General features: G+C 42.1%; 1 protein-coding gene across 2 annotated transcripts in view; it reads left to right on the top strand.

The window, feature by feature from the left end:
* The window catches only part of clcc1 (chloride channel CLIC-like 1), a 35,774-nt gene that overhangs the window by 8,415 nt on the left and 7,713 nt on the right, over window positions 1-19,646 (top strand). For both annotated transcript variants that reach the window (XM_055642433.1, XM_055642434.1), the window contains exons 2-9: window positions 299-409; window positions 4,097-4,207; window positions 8,796-9,014; window positions 10,199-10,327; window positions 13,498-13,597; window positions 15,450-15,547; window positions 15,633-15,779; window positions 18,687-19,454. In XM_055642433.1, coding sequence (XP_055498408.1) covers window positions 299-409; window positions 4,097-4,207; window positions 8,796-9,014; window positions 10,199-10,327; window positions 13,498-13,597; window positions 15,450-15,547; window positions 15,633-15,779; window positions 18,687-19,454 — 1,683 coding nt within the window. The remainder of the gene's footprint in view (window positions 1-298; window positions 410-4,096; window positions 4,208-8,795; window positions 9,015-10,198; window positions 10,328-13,497; window positions 13,598-15,449; window positions 15,548-15,632; window positions 15,780-18,686; window positions 19,455-19,646) is intronic.

Here is a 19,646-nt window from a genome sequence, read left to right as displayed (position 1 = left end):
TTAGCTTTGAAAAACTCCTTTGTTGCTTTAGCAGTATGTTTGGGATCATTGTCTTGCTGTAGAATGAACCGCCGGCCTGTTTGCTCAATAGTTACAATTTAAAAGAGTAAAATGATAATCAACTATCAATTTTGATGTTACATGGAAACTTCACCTGGATTCGTGGTTCAATCAGTTTTTTGAACCAAATCGGGGATGGATTTCAAATCTTGCCAGCAACGTTCACCTAGCAGAAATGTATTTGATTGATGAGTGCGTATTTAATATTTAAGTTAATTCTTTACCATTCACTTTGAAGACTAGAAATGAGCAAGAAGATGCTGAGACTCATAAAGATACAGCAGGAATTAATCAGGACCAAGGATCCTGTCCGGATTTTGAGAGACCCCAACCTGATAGATTAAGCAAGGTTAGTAACCTTTCTCCCAGTATATTGTGAATGGTTGCGCCATAGCAAAAAATTGTCAATTAAAGAAAAGCACAAGAAGAGTAATGGAAGATATGTAGTCTTGTACAGTGTTACAAATGTATTATGAAAACTATTCTTAGAGTACCTGGATCGCCTCAGCGCAGAGTGAGAACAAGGAGGGAAGAGACAAGGACTTTAAGACTTTGCCTTCCATCACAGTGAGGAGGGAGGTGCCTGGTGAACTCATCCCTGTGGTGATCTTTTAAAATTATTTTATTTTGCTTTTAAATCCCTGAATCTTGGTCTGAGCTTCTACACCCATACACCCGCCCGCCTCTCTCAGGTCAGATTATCAGCTGCTCCTGAGTGGGCCTAAAACTAAGCTGAAGCTCAGAGGGGACCGTGCCTTTGCTGTGTCGGCACCCAAATTATGGAACGATCTGCCTCTCCACATTAAACAGGCCTCTTCTCTGTCTGTTTTAAAATCACTTCTTAAAACCCATCTCTTCTCCGTGGCCTTTGATACCCAGTAAGATGTCGACTTTATTTATTTACTTGATTTAATTTCTTATTTTTTGATTGCTTTTATTCCGTGGCTATTATATTTACTCATGTTTTATTTCTTTTAATTTATTGTTTTATTTCTTTTTTTTTTTTTTTTTTTTAAATTTTATTTTTATTAGAAGTACGGTAAATTACAATCCTACACAACACATATATCTTAATACATTTTTTGTACCGCTTCATTTTTTTTGAGCTTTAAGAAAAAGGTAGAAGTAAGGAAAGTAAAGAAAGTGCAAGAGAGTCGTGAAGTGCAAGAGTGTTGTGAAAAGTAAGCCCCTTAGGAAAGAATTTAGAGAAGGAAGTAAAGTGAGAAAATAGACCCTAGAAAAGAAAGAAAGAGAAAATAGAAACAATCGCTCTATTATAACATTAAACTCCGCAGAAAGGGGACTACCAACCAAGTCTGTTTTTGTTGTTTTACCTCCCGTTAGCAGGTCCTGATACCACTTATTTATATATTTGTTTTTTTTAAATTACTATAGCACCTCATACTTGTAATAGGTCCAGAAACATAGACCACGTCTTTTGGAATTGGTCTGCTTTACCGGCTAGGAGGAATCTCATCTCTTCCAAATGTAATGTTTCAAACATATTTGATATCCACATCTTTTATTGTTGGTGCCGGCGCACTGTTCCAGCACTCTAGTAGAAGCTTTTTTCCGATACATGGCGCGTAATTAAATAAATTCTTCTACGTTTAATTCAGGGTTACCTTCCGATATTCCGAAGATAATCCATTCTGGTTTTGGTACCAGTTTTATTTTGATCAATTTTGAAAAAATATCAAATATTTCATACCAGAATTTTTGGATTTTTGTACAAAAAACAAAAGAGTGCGCTATGGTAGCTTCTTGACACAGGCATTTATCACAGATTGGTGAAACATTAGGGAAGATTTTATTTAATTTAGTTTTTGAATAGTATAATCTATGTAATATTTTAAATTGAATAAGAGTATGTCGTACGTTGATCGAACATTTATGCACCTGTAGTAAATGATTATCCCAGGTCTCTTTTGAGATTTTTATAGCTAATTCTTGTTCCCAATCTTTTCTAATTCCATCTGTTGTGGGTATTTCTATGTTTAAAATGATATTATATAGGTACGATATTAAATTAGCTGATTCCGCCTGGTCTTCATTGCTTCATCAATAAGTCGGAAGGCATATTATGATAGTCTTTTTGTGTGTTTTTTCAGATAATCACAAATTTGAAGATATTTAAAATATTGGTTATTTTTCAATTTCAGTTGTAGTTGTTGAAATGATAGTAAATTCCCCAATTCATACAGATCTTCGAGCGTTTTAATTCCCATTCTTTCCCATTGTATAAATGATTTGTCTATGATTGATGGTTTAAACGATGGATTATTGACTATTGGTATTAAAAGAGATAGGTTTCTTAATTTTAAATTCTGTTTTATTTGTTTCCATGTTCTTATTGTGTTATGTATAATTGGATTTTTATTATAATTTTTATTATTCAAATTTATTGGTGAGAGGATGGTCGCTCCTATATTACTCGGGAAGCAGTCCCCTTTTTCCATTACCATCCAGTCCCCCTGCTGTGTAGAATTGTCCAGCAGGTGAATCATATTTTTAATATTTACTGCCCAATTATAATACATAATATTAGGGAGCGCTAGACCCCCCAGCTCTTTTCGTTTATTAAGGTGTGCTATTTGTATTCTATGGGATTTATAATCCCATATAAAATTTGTAATGTCTGAGCCAATTTTTTGAAAAACTTTTTTGGGAGATATATAGGTATTGATATTGTTGTATTTCATATGTGATTTTTGCGCCTCATGTGAGCTGTTATGGTGTCTGTTTATGATGTCTTGTTTATTCTTCTGTACAGCACTTTGGCCAACATTGGCTGTTTTAAAGTGCTTAACAAATAAAGTTGGATTGGATTGGATTGGTGGATGTTAAATTTGTGTTTATTGTGTGTTTTTATTATTTTTATTATATGTATGACTGCAGGCAACGAAATTTTGTTCAGACCGACAGGTCTCAATAACAATAAAGGCTACTTTACTTTACTTTACCTGTATATGCAATAGATGGCAAATGATTTATGTAACTTAAATTTAATTCAAGAGAATAATTTGTTATTTACAACCTTCAAAACTCAAGTTTTATATGCGGAAATGTAAATTCAGGGCAGCAGGGTGGCGCAGCAGTAGAGATACTGCCTTTCAGCGCCAGAGATCCGGGTTTGATCCTGACTACGGTACTTGTCTGTACGGAGTTTGTACGTTCTCCCCATGACCGTGTGGGATTTCTCTGAGATCTTCCTCCCACACTCCAAAGATGTACAGATTTGTAGATTAATTGGCGTGGTATAAATGTAAAATTGTCCCTTGTGGGTGTAGGATAGTGTTAATGTGTGGGAATCGCTGGTCGGTGTGGACTCGGTGGGCCGAAGGGCCTGTTTCCACGCTGCATCTCTAAACTCTTTAAAAAATACTCTAAAATGATCTGAAAATGTTGGAAGTTAGTCTAATTTCTTTATGTAATTAATAATAATTTCTGTTTGTGTGTCCATTTGCTTGTGATGCTGCAAGCAACATTTTCATTGCACCCGTATCTCACTGCAATTGTGCAAATGACAATAAAATCAACTCAACTTGACTAATATTCCTTTTGTGGGTACATCGGTGCTTAGGCAAGTTTGTGTTGAAATGTGTTCTGGGGGAATTGTATGGATTATTCAGTACTGAATTTCAAAGGGCCACAAAAAAGACCAATTATTATTTTTTACACTTTATTAACTACAATCATGAACAGATTATCCTACCACAGGAATACAATAAATCCTAGTTTTATGTAGACATTGCACTTCGTTAAAGGAATAAAGAAGCCTCGATACAATGAGTAATTTCAAAAGGGAAAATAATTTAAAAGTACAAATTGATATGTTTTTGATACTCGTATGAGGCAAGACCAGGAATTGAATACCAATAGGTATGGGCTGTGAAGCTTGATTCATGCTGATGTGTGTGTCAATTGGTGGTGCCTCTGTGGGCTAGTGCTTATTGCCCCACTTGCGTTTTATTGCTAAAATACCTTTGCTATGGAGAACACAACAGATAACTTACCTTCTTTTGATTTAAACCAGTATGAAGAAAATAAACAGGTGCCATCAGCTGAGGCACCAGGAATCAGTTGCAATCCTGTTTTTAAGAGGTATCTGAATAAGCTGCTGCTGGAGACGGAAAAATTAGGTTTGGTAAGTAGTCATCCTTACCAAATATTTGAAAACAATTTTACTCCTTCATCTATGTGTAGGAAGCAATTGCTCATGCTGGTTTAAACCGAAGGTCGACACAAAATGCTAGAGTAACTCAGCGAACAGGCAACATCTCTGGAGAGAAGGAATGGTTGACGTTTCGGGTCTGAAGAAGAGTCTTGACCTGAAACGTCATCCATTCCTTGTCTCCAGAGATGCTGCCTGACTTGCTGAGTTACTCCAGCATTTTGTGTCAACTTCTTCATCTACATTGCTCCAGCTGGAATAAATGTACATAAATGTACAATAAATGTACATAAATAAATATACGTTTGGTGTTGAGATAGGGTGGTAAAGAAAGCTTTTGGTATGCTAGCCTTTATAAATCAGAGCATTGAGTATAGAAGCTGGGATGTAATGTTAAAATTGTACAAGGCATTGGTGAGACCAAATCTGGAGTATGGTGTACAATTTTGGTCGCCAAATTATAGGAAGGATGTCAACAAAATAGAGAGAGTACAGAGGAGATTTACTAGAATGTTGCCTGGGTTTCAACAACTAAGTTACAGAGATAGGTTGAATAAGTTAGGTCTTTATTCTCTGGAGTGCAGAAGGTTAAGGGGGGACCTGATAGAGGTCTTTAAAATGATGAGAGGGATAGACAGAGTTGATGTGGACAAGCTTTTCCCTTTGAGAATAGGGAAGATTCAAACAAGAGGACATGACTTCAGAATTAAGGGACAGAAGTTTAGGGGTAATATGAGGGGGAACTTCTTTACGCAGAGAGTGGTGGCGGTGTGGAATGAGCTCCCAGTGGAAGTGGTGGAGGCAGGTTCATTGGTATCATTTAAAAATAAATTGGATAGGCATATGGATGAGAAGGGAATGGAGGGTTATGGTATGAGTGCAGGCAGTTGGGACTAAGGGGAACAAAATTTGTTCGGCATGGACTTGTAGGGCCGAGATGGCCTGTTTCCGTGCTGTAATTGTTGTTATATGAATGTGTACTGTGAATTTTACGATCTGTGGCCTATTCCTAGACCACAACTAGAGATTGGAGTAACCTTACATTCACCTTACAAGGGCTATGTAGCTATTTCATCTCAGGTAAAATGTCCTTGACCATTGGGAATGGAACCCAGAGCATTGTCAGTCAAATGAATTGTAAATGCTGTGATGCTGAACTTGTGATTGTAAGTTATAGTCACAAAGCATTGAGGGAAATGTTGTTGGCATGTTTTAAGTAGTCCCACACATTTTCAAAGAGCATGCATGTTTTACGCTCATTAAGACTGGGCAGAAACAATCCTTATCCGCAAAGTGTGTAGGTAAATTTAAAAATGAAATGGAGAGGTAGAATAGTGATTTCAGTGTAAATGCATCTCAAAAGGCTTTAGAATAATATTAGGGCCCAAGTGCTGCTTTCTCAGTGAAATTCAGAGGAATTAAACCTATTCTTGAATGTAGCTCACCTCCTTGTGAACCCCCTGGTTCCCCTGTTATTGAATGTTCCAGTCAACTTGTTCCTCTGCTGGACACAAGCTGGAGTTACTCAGGGTCAGGTTGGGTCAGGTAGCATTTCTGGAGAATATGGAGGTGATATTTCGGATCAGCACCCTACATTGCGGGCGGCACTGTGGCGCCAGAGACACGGGTTCGATCCTGACTATGGGTGCTTGTCTGTATGGAGTTTGTATGTTCTCTCCGTGACCTGTGTGGGTTTTCCCCGGGTGCTCCAGTTCCCTCTCGCACTCTAAAGAGGTACCGGTGTGTACATTATTTGGCTTTGGTATAATTGTAAATTGTCGCTAGTGTGTGTAGGATAGTGTAAATATGCGGGGATCATTGGTTGGCACGGACTCGATGGGCCGAAGGTTCTGTTTCTGTATCTCTAATCTAAATTAAAATGGTGCTGCACTGCTGAAGATCGATCTAATATGAGCAGCAAATGCTGAATAAGTGTTGCCCAGCAGCCGTTTCACTGTTCGCCAATGAAACAGTAGATATTTATAACATTGTAAGTAAGTTACAGAGGACACATTTTGTAAAGGAGGAAAACATTTAAGATTAGGAAGAATCCTGAAGCCACCACAGCCAGACATAAAAACAGCTTTTTTTCCACGAGCAGTAGTTCTACTCAATAACCAAAAGTTTGTAGCCTCCTTTTTGCTCTGGTATTTTATTTCATTCACAGGTTTAAACTATAATGTTTTATTCTTAATGTTTTATGTTTTATTCTTAATGGTTTACTGTATGTCGTGTTGTTACTTGCAAGCGGAGCACCAAGGCAAATTCCTTGTATGTGTACATATATGGCCAATAAACGTATTCATTCATCTTAGTTTAATTCCTCAGCATTTTACTAATAAAGTAGCAATGTTACAAAAGTTTGAGATTTTAAAAATCAAGTCTGCAATTTATCCCATCAGATAAAGCATAACAATAAGTTTAATTTGACACCAAATTCACTTTCATATCTCAAGTATTAAAAAAGTTATGGCCATTTTCATACTCGGAAATTAGCATCTTGTTCCCTATTGATTTTCAATGGACATTACAAAAAAGCTGTGATCTTGGATAATCAAAGGCCCATTTCTTAAGGAAAGATTAACATTTTTAAATAGCCTAAGTGTCCAAAGATTATTCACAAATAATTCACAATATAACATGATTTTTATATCTAATTTACATTAATTTATAGGCCAAATGGAAGGAATTTAGTGTTCAATTGCTGTAAATAAATGCCTATTTAAATCGGCTTTCTAGTGGGTTCATGTGGAACGCGCTGGTTTAGAATGTTGACAGCGCGCTGGATTAGTGCCCTCAAATGCCGAGAAAAATACTGCGGGATATAAAAAGCCCAAAATGAACTACTCGCTATAGATAACTTGATATATAGGGTTATATAATGCCCCATTTAATGTAAAAATAAGGTGCATACCTTTAATTGTTTGCTTTATAAAACCCTGGGGCTGCGAGATGTTGCGGAATCAGAGAGTAATTTTAAACTATTATAACTATATTATCGAGGCCTATAAAACTAATAATACCTTTTGCGACCGGGTCTTGCAGCGATTTTTCGTTAATGATTTACTAGGCTGAACATCTGCGATTAGTACAGCCTAGTAAAAATCGCGTTTTAAACCCGCCCCCTCCAAACAGTGCCAAAATCGCGGACCTGGCTGTGGGCAGATTCCCAATGACGATTCAGGTAGGTTTTGTAACATACCTAAATAAAGCAGCAGGTTGGCTACACTGTCATTCTAAAGCAAGGGTTCCCAATCTGGGGTAAATTTTACCTACCCAGGGGATAAATTTGTTGAAGGTACACAAAATTGCTGGAGAAACTCAGCGGGTGCAGCAGCAGCTATGGAGCGAAGAAAATAGGCGACGTTTCGGGCCGAAACCCTTCTTCAGACTGAAGAATTTGTTGATTCTGGATTTGTACATATTTTTTCTCATTGACTGAATGTGTTTGGTTCTGGTATACCAATATCTCTTCATCATAAGTTGTTCATAAATAAGTGAAATAACATTGTTATGTGCTATTAAAGTTGCCAGGGGTAAATGGGACAAAACAGTTTGGGAACCCCTGTTCTAAAGCAACTTTCAACCCTTTCTTCCACACTTTTACAACATTGCTTCTTTGGAATGCTTTAAACAATTCAACCAGCTCTACAATAGTCTTTCGTAATGGCTGAAGATATTGCCATTGACCATGACTTATAGATCAGTTAAGTACCCAGTTTTGGCTTTGGGCTTGGTTTTGGCTTTGGGCTTGGTTTTCTCAGTTGAATGCTTATCCTGCTGTTACACCTCAAGTTCTCGGTGTTTTAATTGTAATTGTCAAAGTGGTCACTTTCCCTTTCATAATCTGCTCTGAGGAGGCTGACTCTGGCAAATGAAAAGAAAATGATGGGGTGTGGTGTAACTCTGACCATAAAGGTGTGGCCATTTGCATGCTACTGCTTGCTCCAGCTCTAGCTTTGTTTCTTCCCCATTGCCTAACACCGACATTACTCCAGAGCTCCCGTGGTCTGCTTCAAATATGATCATCTAGGGCTAGGCTTATACCTAAACCTCTCCAAAATGCCTTGGATTTTTCATAACTTCATCATTTTTGATCTTGGAGCGGAAGCTTTATTTCATATTTCCAAAGGTTTAGACTATTTTGGAGTTGAATGGATAGTATCAGGTAGGTTAGTAAGACTGCAACTCATTTTCAGAAGCCCAAGAGCAATCAATTTGGCCCAGATCAAAATAGATTGTTGTTAAGTATTATGTGAACAGCTATTGAACTATGTGTAGAATTAACAAAACATCACATCCTCACATTTGGTTTGAACTTCAGCAATTTCTATATGTGGCCAATAAAGAAATATTGGCCACTAGAAAGTTTGGCTCCTTGGTGCTGAGTCTTTCAATAACTGCTGACATCCATTTTGGCAAATTCTCAAGTTGGGTAATTTGTTAAAATTATTAAGCTACAAGAATATTACAATTTTTATTAAAGGAGTTGTGCGTTTTCATGGTTTTCCTATATGTTATTATCACCGCAGTTAACTTGTTTTTCATTTTCTTCCTGTAGCCAGACAATGATAATGAGGTCCATTACGATGCAGAGATTTACCTGACAAAGCACGATGTGTCTGAGATTAAGAAATTTCTCGATGGTAAGCCGTGGAAACCTGGTCCTTTGGATGATGCACTTAGTAGACTTCTAGTTAATTTTAAGCATCATGACCCCGAAGTTTGGAAGTGGAATTTTGAGGACGTATTTGGAGTGGATCTCTTAACAATACTTCAGGTGAGAAATATTTTTAACGTTAAAAATGGCTGTTTTGAAAATCCAGGCCACAAACTGAAATAGTTCAGAATCATTAGTTTTCGTTGCTGTGATTTTTGTTTCGATTTTCCATGGGTTAAACAGTATAGTATGGTATTGGTGTAAAAGTTTCACCAGAATGTAAATGGCTCTGTAAAACACTGTAAATGGCTCGATTGTAATCATGTATAGTCTTTCTGCTGACTGGTTAGCACGCAACAGAAGCTTTTCACTGTACCTCGATACACGTGACAATAAACTAAACTGAACCAAACTGCACTGAATGTGGTATGGGTACTAGTTCCACCATCTTGAATGGTGCTGTGGTGAAGTTTTGAAGAAGTGCTGAAATCAGAAATGGCGTCTCGTGGAATAGATATTTCCCACCCATGGAGTGAGTCAGCTTGGAGTTGCTGATCCTGTGGCACTAGTTTAAAGAAGAGCTGTAAATTATCCCTGTACACTGGGATATAATTTACATTAAAATATGGAAAGACGTTTGGAGGACATGTTGCAGTTGTATAAGACGTTGGTGAGACCGCATTTAGAATATTGTGTTCAGTTCTGGTCATGTTATAGAAAACATATTGTCAAGCTTGAAAGGGTTCAGAGAAGATTTTTACGAGGATGTTCATAGGACTAGAAGGTCTCAGCTATAGGGAGAGGTTGAGTAGGCCGGATCTCTATTCCTTGGAGCACAGGAGGATGAGAGGAGATCTTATAGAGGTGTATGAAATCATGAGAGGAATAAATCAGGTAGGCACACAGAGTCTCTTGCCCAGAGTAGGGGAATTGAGGCCAGAGGACATGGGTTCAAGGTGAGGGGGAAAAGATTTAATAGGAATCCAAGGGGTAACTTTTTCACACAATAGGTGGTGGGTGTAAGGAACGAGCTGCCAGAGGAGGTAGTTGAGGCTGGGATTATCCCAAATTTTAAGAAACAGACAGGTACATGTATTGGACAGGTTTGGAGGGATATGGACCAAATGCAGGTAGATGGGACTAGTGTAGCTGGGACATGTTGGTCAGTGTGGGCAAGTTGGGCCGAAGGGCCTGTTTCCACACTGTATCACTATAACTCTCTGACTCTATTAACTGGAGTTACTGCCTTTAAGTGAGAGGCATTTGCATTCTAATTAACTTGAATTTTTTCTTGTTTTCTCCAGTTCTTGGCCTGCCTGGTTTGTATTTTACTAATTTTTCGCCTGGCGTGGACAGCATTGACACGACCCTATCGTTTCATATTATTCTGCTTTTTGCTGAGTTTCGTGTGGAACTGGGTGTTTTTGTACAAGGTATGTACAGCTAAGATCTCACTTTTGTAAGTGGTAGACTGTTCTGAAAGTTTAGATCGCATGGGATCCAGGGAGAGAGAGAACTGGACAGAGAATTGGCTTCATGGAAGGAAGCAGAGGATGAAGATGGAAGGATTTGTACCAGACTGGAGGCCTGTGGCAAATGGTGTGCCTCAATGATCTGTGCTGACCTGTTGCTGTTTGTGGTTTATATCAGTAATATGGATGAGTATAAAAGGAAGGTTTGCAGATGACACTAAAGTAGGTGGTATTGTAGATAGTGAAGATGGTTATCAAAGATTACAGCAGGTCTCGATCAGCTGGCTGACTGGGCTGAGGAATGGTCAATGGAGGTTAGTTTAGTGTGGAGATACAGCATGGAAACAGGCCCTTCGGCCCACCGGGTCCGCGCCGACCAGCGATCCCCGCACACTAACACTATCCTACACCCACCAGGGACAATTTTTACATTTACCAAGCCAATTAACCTACAAACCTGTACGTCTTTGGAGTGTGGGAGGAAACCGAAGATCTCGGAGAAAACCCACGCAGGTCACGGGGAGAACGTACAAACTCCGTACAGACAGCGCCCGTAGTCGGGATCGAACCGGGGTCTCCGGCGCTGCATTCGCTGTAAGGCAGCAACTCTACCACTGAGCCACCGTGTGAGATGTTGCATTTTGTGATGTCAAACCAGGGCAGGACCTTCAGAGTGAATGGCAGGGCCCTGGGGAGTGTTATAGGGCAGAGAGATCTTGGAGTGCAGGTGCATAGTTCCCTGAAGGTAGTGTCACAGACCCATAGGGTGGTCACAAAGGCTTTTGGGCCACTAGCCTTCATCGATCAGAGTATTGAGTATAGAAGATGGGACATTATTGCACGAGATGTGGGTGAGGCCAGATTTGAAGTACAATATTCCGTTTTGACCACCCTGCGGTAGGAAGAATGTCATTAAACTGTAGCGAGTGCAGAAAAGATTGAGGATGTTGCAACGACTTGAGAGGCTGAGCTACAGGAACAGGTTGGCCTTTGGGGAAGAAAGCAAAATGACATGCCATCCACTGCTCGGGCATATCTGCTTACAGGATGCTGCAGGGCAAAAATATTTCCCCATCCCTCTTCCTGGTCTGTCCCATCACAAAGACATGAGGCAAAATTTTTGCTTTAAATATTTTTTTAAAAAGCTTGTGCTTATGTTAAACCATAATCATAATAATACAGGAGCACAACCTTTTATCCGAAAGCCTTGGGACCAGACACTTCCCGGATTTCAGAATTTTTCGGATTTCCGAATGGAAGATTTTTAGTGTAGATTTACGTGGACGATAGCCTAAAATCTATATCTACTGAGTTAGAGGTAATTCAAATGGTGAAACACCTAACCTAGGTAGCGCGGGCGGCTTGAAAAGTCTGGAGCGGCTGCCTCCTCCCTGGAGACCGGGGAATCATTGTAAATCATTGCTTAAATGTTAGTCAGTTAGTTTGGAGGGATTTTAAGTGGTGGGGGGGGGGTGAAGGGGGAAACTTTAATTCTTAGTCCCCTACCTGGTCGGAGAGGCGGGGAGCGGGCAATGCCTTACTGGGTCGCCGTGCGACTCTACCCCTGGCTGCGTGGTGCTCCACATCCAGCGCTGCCCGCGGCCGGACGCCCGCAGCCCCAGCTCCTCGATGTTGGGAGTCGGCGGCGTCGCAGCGCTGTGATACCAGCGGGGAGCGGGCAATGCCTTACCGGGTTGCCGTGCGGTAAGCTCCGGAGCGCTGTGGCCGCCGACTCACAACATCGCGAAGCTGGGGCTGCGGGCGTCCGGCCGCGAGCCGCGGGCGGCGCTGGATTTGGAGCCGCGCAGCAAGGGGTAGAGTTGCCGGGGTCGGAGCTACAACCGGCGCCGCCCGCGGCCGGATGCCCGCAGCCCCAGCTTCGCGATGTTGGGAGTCGGCGGCCACAGCGCTCCGGAGCTTACTGCACGGCGACCCAGTAAGGCATTGGCCGCTCCCCGCCTCTCCGACCAGGTAGGGGACTAAGAATTAAAGTTTTCCCCTTCACCCCCCCCTTCACATAAAGGCCCTCCAACCTAACTGACTAACATTTAAGCAATGATTTACAGATGTTTAAGTGTCTCCATGGTCTCCGGGGAGGAGGCAGCCGCTACAGTAGTACAGACCTGGGTTAACCGTGGGTTGTTTCGGGTCAAGTTTGGCGCCAAACGCGAGCTTTGGTGTGAAGACGACATCCTGGAAAAAATGGCCGGTTTTCGGAGCTTTTCGGTTTCCGGAACTCGGAAATCCGGACCGGAGATAAAAGGTTGTGCACCTGTACTTTATTAGTCAAGTATGTTTTGCAACATACGAGGAATTTGATTTGCCATACAGTCATATCAATAAAGAGCAACAAGACACCCAAATAAAATAACGGTGACCCCCCCCCCCCCCCCACATTCCTCACTGTGATGGAAGGCAAAAAATCTTCCCTACTTTGTTCTCCCGCGGTTGTGGTTTTTGAACCTTCCGTTGTCGAGGTGATCTTGGCCCCGCAGCCGGTAGTCGAGCCCTCTGCGTCGGGGCGATCAAGGTCCCGCATCAGGGGATCTCAGCTCCCCGCGCCGGGTGATCGGACCCCGAGTCGGGGCTGGTCGAACCTCCTGCGGCTTGGAGCTTCCCGACATCAGTCTCTACCCGAGACTGCGAGCTCCTCGATGTTGAAATCCGCTGGAGCGTCGATCCCAGGCAAGGGATCGTAGTCTTTGATGGTAAGTCCACGTCCCCGCGGTGGGGCTCAAAGTCAGCCTCGAGCAAGGCCTGCAGCCCCATGATGTTAGGCCGCAGAGCAACCGGAGATACGATCCGGAAAACAATCACATCTCCGGCAAGGTAAGAGATTGAAGAAGTTTCCCCCTCCACCCCCCCCACATAAAACAAACCAGAGAACATTAACACAAACTTTTAATAAACACTAAAAATAACAGAGAAGACAGACAGATTGTTGGCGAGGCTGCCATCGCTGACGGCGCCACCTGGTGGAAATGTTGCCCTTATTTACATTTGAAAATCCTGCCAATATGTAGCAGTATTTCTACTTTTCCTGTTGGTTTTCTCGTCTCCAGAAAATGCAAATCACACAATAAAATGTTCTGGTACAAGTCTTTATGTTGTAAATTGTTTTCTCTTTGCAGACAGCTTTTGCTAAGCGACAAGCTAATTTTGCCAAGATGGAACATGATAAACCAATGTGTACAGGAGTCCACAAGTTGGATTGGAGCGGCAGTCTGGTTGGTAAGTCCTTTTCATTGAACGAGTTTTTCATTAAAATGATACCGTTCGGATAGAACATCTCTTGGTGATTTGCTTCGGTGAGTGTGGCATTATTGGCAAATGAAGGGCACCTTGGATAATGGAAGCGGTTGTAAATTTGGACCAAATGGAAAAGGAAGAGCATGCAAGGTTTACAAGGATGGAATCAGACAGGGCCTTTGAGGAATTTAAAGAAAGGAGGAAAGTCCATGGGAGGTGTGTTTGTGGTTTTTGCAGTGTATTAGGGTTGTGTATTAGGCTAGTGATGGTCACCTCAAGTAGCTGCTGCTTAATCTGGTGGTGTGGGACTTTGGGCTTCTATACCATCTGCTTGAAGGTAGCAGCAAGACAAGGGCAAGGCCTGGATAAGGGTCTTTGATGGATTCTGGCAGCAGTGCCTCACTTAGATGCTTTCAATGGTTGGGAGGGCTGTACCCACGATAGACTGGACTGAGTCTCCCCTTATTCCTCAATTCTCTCATGTCAATAAATGTATTGATCTCTATTTAAAGTGGAAACAACAATGGAGATTCCACAGTTTGAAGAAGGGTTTCGGCCCGAAACGTTGCCTATTTCCTTCGCTCCATAGATGCTGCCTCACCCGCATCCAGCTTTTTTTTATCTACCTTCGATTTTCCAGCATCTGCAGTTCCTTCTTAAACATGTTTTGGGGACAGAGCCTTCTCCAGGGCAGCTCCCAGGCTCTGGAACTCCCCCGATCCGCAATTCCGTGTCCCACACCATCTTCCAGTCCCGCCTCAAGACCCATCTCTTCACCTCTGCCTATCCTTAGCCCCACGTCCCCCTCCCTTTTCATCTGTGCTTGCCTCATATTGTGTTTTGAATTGAATTCTGTCTTTAATTTGTGTACTAGTCATGTCTCTACTATTTATTTCATTCCGCTTACATGTTTTTCCTCTACCTGCTAAATTTTTGTAAGGTGTCCTTGAGACTCTTGAAAGGCGCCCATAAATAAAATTTATTATTATTATTATTATTATGGAGATTCCACAGCTGTCTAGGGTAGAGAATTGCTAAGGTTCACCTTTGAGTGAATACATTTCTCCTCATCTCAACTGTAAACGGCCTATCCCTAATCTCAAACTGTGCCCTCAGTGCCGAGCTCCTCCGTAGCTCATCCCCCCCTGCCTTTCTTTTGTTGTAAATAGACACAAAATGCTGGAGTAACTCAGCGGGACAGGCAGCATCTCTGGAGAGAAGGAATGGGTGACATTTTGGGTTGAGGCCCTTCTTCAGACTGATGACAGATTAATTTGTTGAGACCTACTCTCACTTTTCTAAACTCTATAGAATAGCACAGTAAACCCACCACAGTTAATGATATAAATTGGACAATATACTTTTTTTCCGCATCACCCTTCTACCTATCCATTCCCACTGAATTTACTCCACTGTGTATGGATGTAGGTCCTTTGGAAACACTGTCTTGGTTCGTTTACAATTTTCTTTAATTTAGGAAAGTGCCTAAATCTTTTAAAGTGCAAAAGGGTACAAAGGCAACGTTATTCTGAACTTGTAAAATGTGGCCACTTTAGCCACTCCTGAACAGGTAGCCGTATAAAAAACACAATTGGCTACTGGACAGGTTTGTGGGTTTATATAAAATGTATTTAAAAGGGTCCATTACGGCCTCCTCTTTACACACAGGACAATCACGCGTTGTGGTTGGAATAGATTGCATAAGGGGTTTACCAGAAAGGCCCTTTGGGCAAGATTTGGCACCAGAAAAATTGATTTTGTCAGAGTTTTGTCATGATTAAATATAGTCCCAAACTTGGAGTAACATGGAATATTGTTAATTCTTCTTCAACAGAGTGGTTCAGGCGAAGGTGGACACTGCAGGATGACCCATGTGAGAAATACTATGAAGCCCTCCTGGTCCATCCAGTTTGGGAGGTGCCACCAGCCAGGGTAAAAAGCAAAATCAATGGTCAGAATGCAAACAGATTCATTCAACGATCCAGTGATGTCATCTGTGTATGTGTTTTTTTTTTAGGCCCTGATGCTCACCATAACTACACTCGTCACTGAACCATTGAAACATGTCGGGGAACCCATCAGTCAGTTTTTTCGAGACATCCTTAAAGATCTACCATGGCTTTTGCAAATTCCCGTGACTCTCGCGGTAGTTTTGTGTTTTATTGTAAGTTGCAATTTTAATAAGCAAATGGAATGATGTTTATTAGAAACATAGAAAATAGGTGCAGGAGGAGGCCATTCGGCCCTTCGAGCCAGCATCGCCATTCATTGTGAACAAAAGACAATAGGTGCAGGAGGAGGCCATTTGGCCCTTCGAGCCAGCACCACTATTCAATGTGATCATGGCTGATCATACCCAATCAGTACCCCGGTCCTGCCTTATATCCCCTGTTTCATTTTTGAGATAGATTCTTGTCATCCTTCTACAGAGAAACTCCAGAGTGTACTTGAAAGACCAGCTGCCTCCACCGCCCTCCATTTCTCTCAGAAAAATATGATTCTTAAACTGTGGCCCCGCTGGACTCCCCCAACATCGGGAACATATTTCCTGCTTCTAGCGTGTCCAAGCCCTTAACAATCTTATATGTTTCAATGAGATATCCTCTCATCCTTCTAAACTCCAGAGTGTACAAGACCAGCTGCTCCGTTCTCTCAGCATATGACAGTCGCGCCATCCCGGGAATTAACCTTGTAAACCTACGCTGCGCTCCCTCAATAGCATGAATGTCCTTCCTCATATTAGGGGACCAAAACTGCACACAATACTCCAGGTGTGGTCTCACTAGGGCTCTGTACAACTGCAGATGGACCTCTTTGCTCCTGTATTCGATTCCTCTTGGCTCCTCCTCATGGCTGATCGTCCCCAATCAATAACCCGTGCCTGCCTTCTCCCCATATCCCTTGATTCCAATAGCCCCTAAAGCTATATCTAACTCTCTCCTAAATCCATTCAATGATTTGGCCTCCACTGTGGCAGGGAATTCCACAAATTCACATCTTTCTGGGTGAAAAAGTTTTTTTTCACCTCAGTGTTAAATGGCCTCCACTTTATTCTAAGACTGTGGCCCCTGGTTCTGGACTCGCCCAACATTGGGAACATTTTTCCTGCATCTAGCTTGTCCAGTCCTTTTATAATTTTATATGTTTCTATAAGATCCCCCCTCATCCTTCTAAACTCCAATGAATACAAGCCTAGTATTTTCAATCTTTCCTCATATGACAGTCCCGCCATCCCAGGGATCAATCTCGTGAACCTACGCTGCACTGCCTCAATCACAAGGATATTCTTCCTCAAATTAGGAGACCAAAACTACACAATACTCCAGATGTGGTCTCACCAGAGCCCTATACAACTGCAGAAGAACCTCTTTATTCCTATACTGAAATCCTCTTGTTATGAAGGCCAACATTCCATTAGCTTTCTTCACGGCCTGCTGTACCTGCACGCCAACTTTCAGTGACTGGTGTACAAGGACACCCTTACCTAACCTAACCCCATTGAGATAATAATCTGCCCCCTTGTTTTTGCCGCCAAAGTGGATAACCTCACATTTATCTATATTATACTGCATCTGCCACGCATCTGCCCACTCACTCAACCTGTCCAGGTCACCCTGCAACCTCCTAACATCCTCTTCACAGTTCACACTGCCACCCAATTTGTGTAATCCCCAAACTTGCTAGTGTTGCTCCTAATTCCCTCTTCCAAATCATTAATATATATGGCAAACAGTTGCGGCCCCAACACTGAGCCTTGCGGCACTCCACTCGCCACTGCCTGCCATTCTGAAAAGGACCTGTTCACTCCTACTCTTTGTATATGGTCTGCCAACCAATTTTCTATCCATGTCAACACCCTACCCCCCAATACCATGTGCTCTAATTTTAGTCACCAGTCTCCCGTGCGGGACCTTATCAAAGGCCTTCTGAAAGTCTAGATACACTTCATCCATTTTACTTGTCACATCCTCAAAAAATTCCAAAAGATTAGTCAAGCATGATTTCCCTTTCGTATTTATTGAAATACAATTTTCTATAATAAATAGGGATTCAGTTTTCTGCTGCCCCAGGTCCTCATTTCTCCTAAGGAAACCTATCAAGGTTGTTTCCGCAGGGTAGAAGGTTGACATATTGAGGTTACTGACTTTGCAAGTTATTTTTAAGTGGCAGTGGTCCTGAAATGTCTCTTTTGGATTTTGGTAAGAATTTGTATAATGGGCCTGAAAAGAGTGGGTGTGGAGAGGATGTTTCCACTAGTGGAGGAGTCCAGGACCACAGGTCATAGCTTCAGAATTAAAGGACATTCCTTTGGGAAGGAGGTGAGGAGGATTTCCTTTAGTCAGAGGGTGGAATTCATTGCCACAGAAGTCAATGGATATTTTTAATGTTCTGGATTAGTACGGGTGTCAGGGGTTATGGGGAGAATGGGGTCAGGAGGGAGAGATAGATCAGCCATCATTGAATGGTGGAGTAGAGAGAGTACAGAGGAGATTTACTAGAAAGTTGCCTGGGTTTCAACAACTAAGTTACAGAGATAGGTTGAATAAGTTAGGTCTTTATTCTCTGGAGCGCAGAAGGTTAAGGGGGGACTTGATAGAGGTCTTTAAAATGATGAGAGGGATAGACAGAGTTGATGTGGACAAGCTTTTCCCTTTGAGAATAGGGAAGATTCAAACAAGAGGACATGACTTCAGAATTAAGGGACAGAAGTTTAGGGGTAACATGAGGGGGAACTTCTTTACTCAGAGAGTGGTAGCGGTGTGGAATGAGCATCCAGTGGAAGTGGTGGAGGCAGGTTCATTGGTATCATTTAAAAATAAATTGGATAGGCATATGGATGAGAAGGGAATGGAGGGTTATGGTATGAGTGCAGGCAGGTGGGACTAAGGGGGAAAAAATTTGTTCGGCACGGACTTGTAGGGCCGAGATGGCCTGTTTCCGTGCTGTAATGGTTATATGGTTGGAAGATGGGCCGAATGGCCTAATTCTGCTCCTATCACTTATGAACATGAATTTAATGCTCGGTAATTTTCAGATGTTACTATATGTACCCCTCTTTTTTGTTTTGCAGGCATTCTGGTATTCCTGTGGTCAGTCAGTTGCCCGGTATGGTTTACCTAGATTCTATCCTGATGATAGTTCCCGATCTGCAATTGCACAGCATAGTGCGCCGTGCATCATGCATAATGGCACCGTCTACCAAAGGGCAGGGTATGTGGATTACCAGGCTGGGGGAGATGCTCGATATCTCCCCAACATCAGAAGAGAGAGCAACCATGACGAGTCTGCAGTTCCAGGACGAAATAACATGAATCACCAGGGTGTTGAAGAGATAATGAGTCGGGAAGGAGCTGGGGTTTGGGAGAATGGGCGAGGTGATAACCATCTACGCAGGCGAAGAGTACCGGGCGGGACTTCTGCGCACACTTCTGAAGATCCGAGGGCAAATTGTGACATCTTTTTGTCCACTGAACCACTGCCACTTGGAGAAAATCAGCAACCTGCTGCCAGAAATGTCACAGAAGATAAGATCCCCCCTCGGGATGGACTGGAGGTTGGACAGAGTGAAGATGGTAAACAGCAAAGTAAGAACAAAGCTGGTTTCCCTCACAGCAACTCCAATAATAGATTGTGCGGTGAGAAAAGAACGGAGGAGAAGAATATGCCAGCGCCTATACCAGCTCGTGAAGATTCCTGTACAGCTGAAAGCTCCCTTCATGTAGTTCCACGGCATCCATCAGACAGGAGTCACACAGACACTGAGCCCATTGGGAACAAGACTCTTGAGGAAGAGAAGCCTGAAAATGAGGAAGCCTTCGTAGAAAATGTGGGAGCACAGGTAAATTTTCCCAAAATATTCAGTATTGGTCGTCCCTGGGAAACAAACGGTTTCTGTTGGTTTGTTATTAGGTCTAGCTTGTCCATAAGTCACGATGTACACAAAGATCACTCGACGGAGAGTATTGTAATGAATGACATCGTGGAACGTGCTGCCAGGGTGGTGGTTGAGTCAGATACAACAGAGGCATTT

The sequence above is a fragment of the Leucoraja erinacea genome, chromosome 10 (assembly GCF_028641065.1).
Source record: "Leucoraja erinacea ecotype New England chromosome 10, Leri_hhj_1, whole genome shotgun sequence".
Taxonomy (NCBI): domain Eukaryota; kingdom Metazoa; phylum Chordata; class Chondrichthyes; order Rajiformes; family Rajidae; genus Leucoraja; species Leucoraja erinaceus.
The sequence above is the reverse complement of the archived record's forward strand: the minus strand, read 5'-3'. Positions and strand labels throughout refer to the sequence as shown.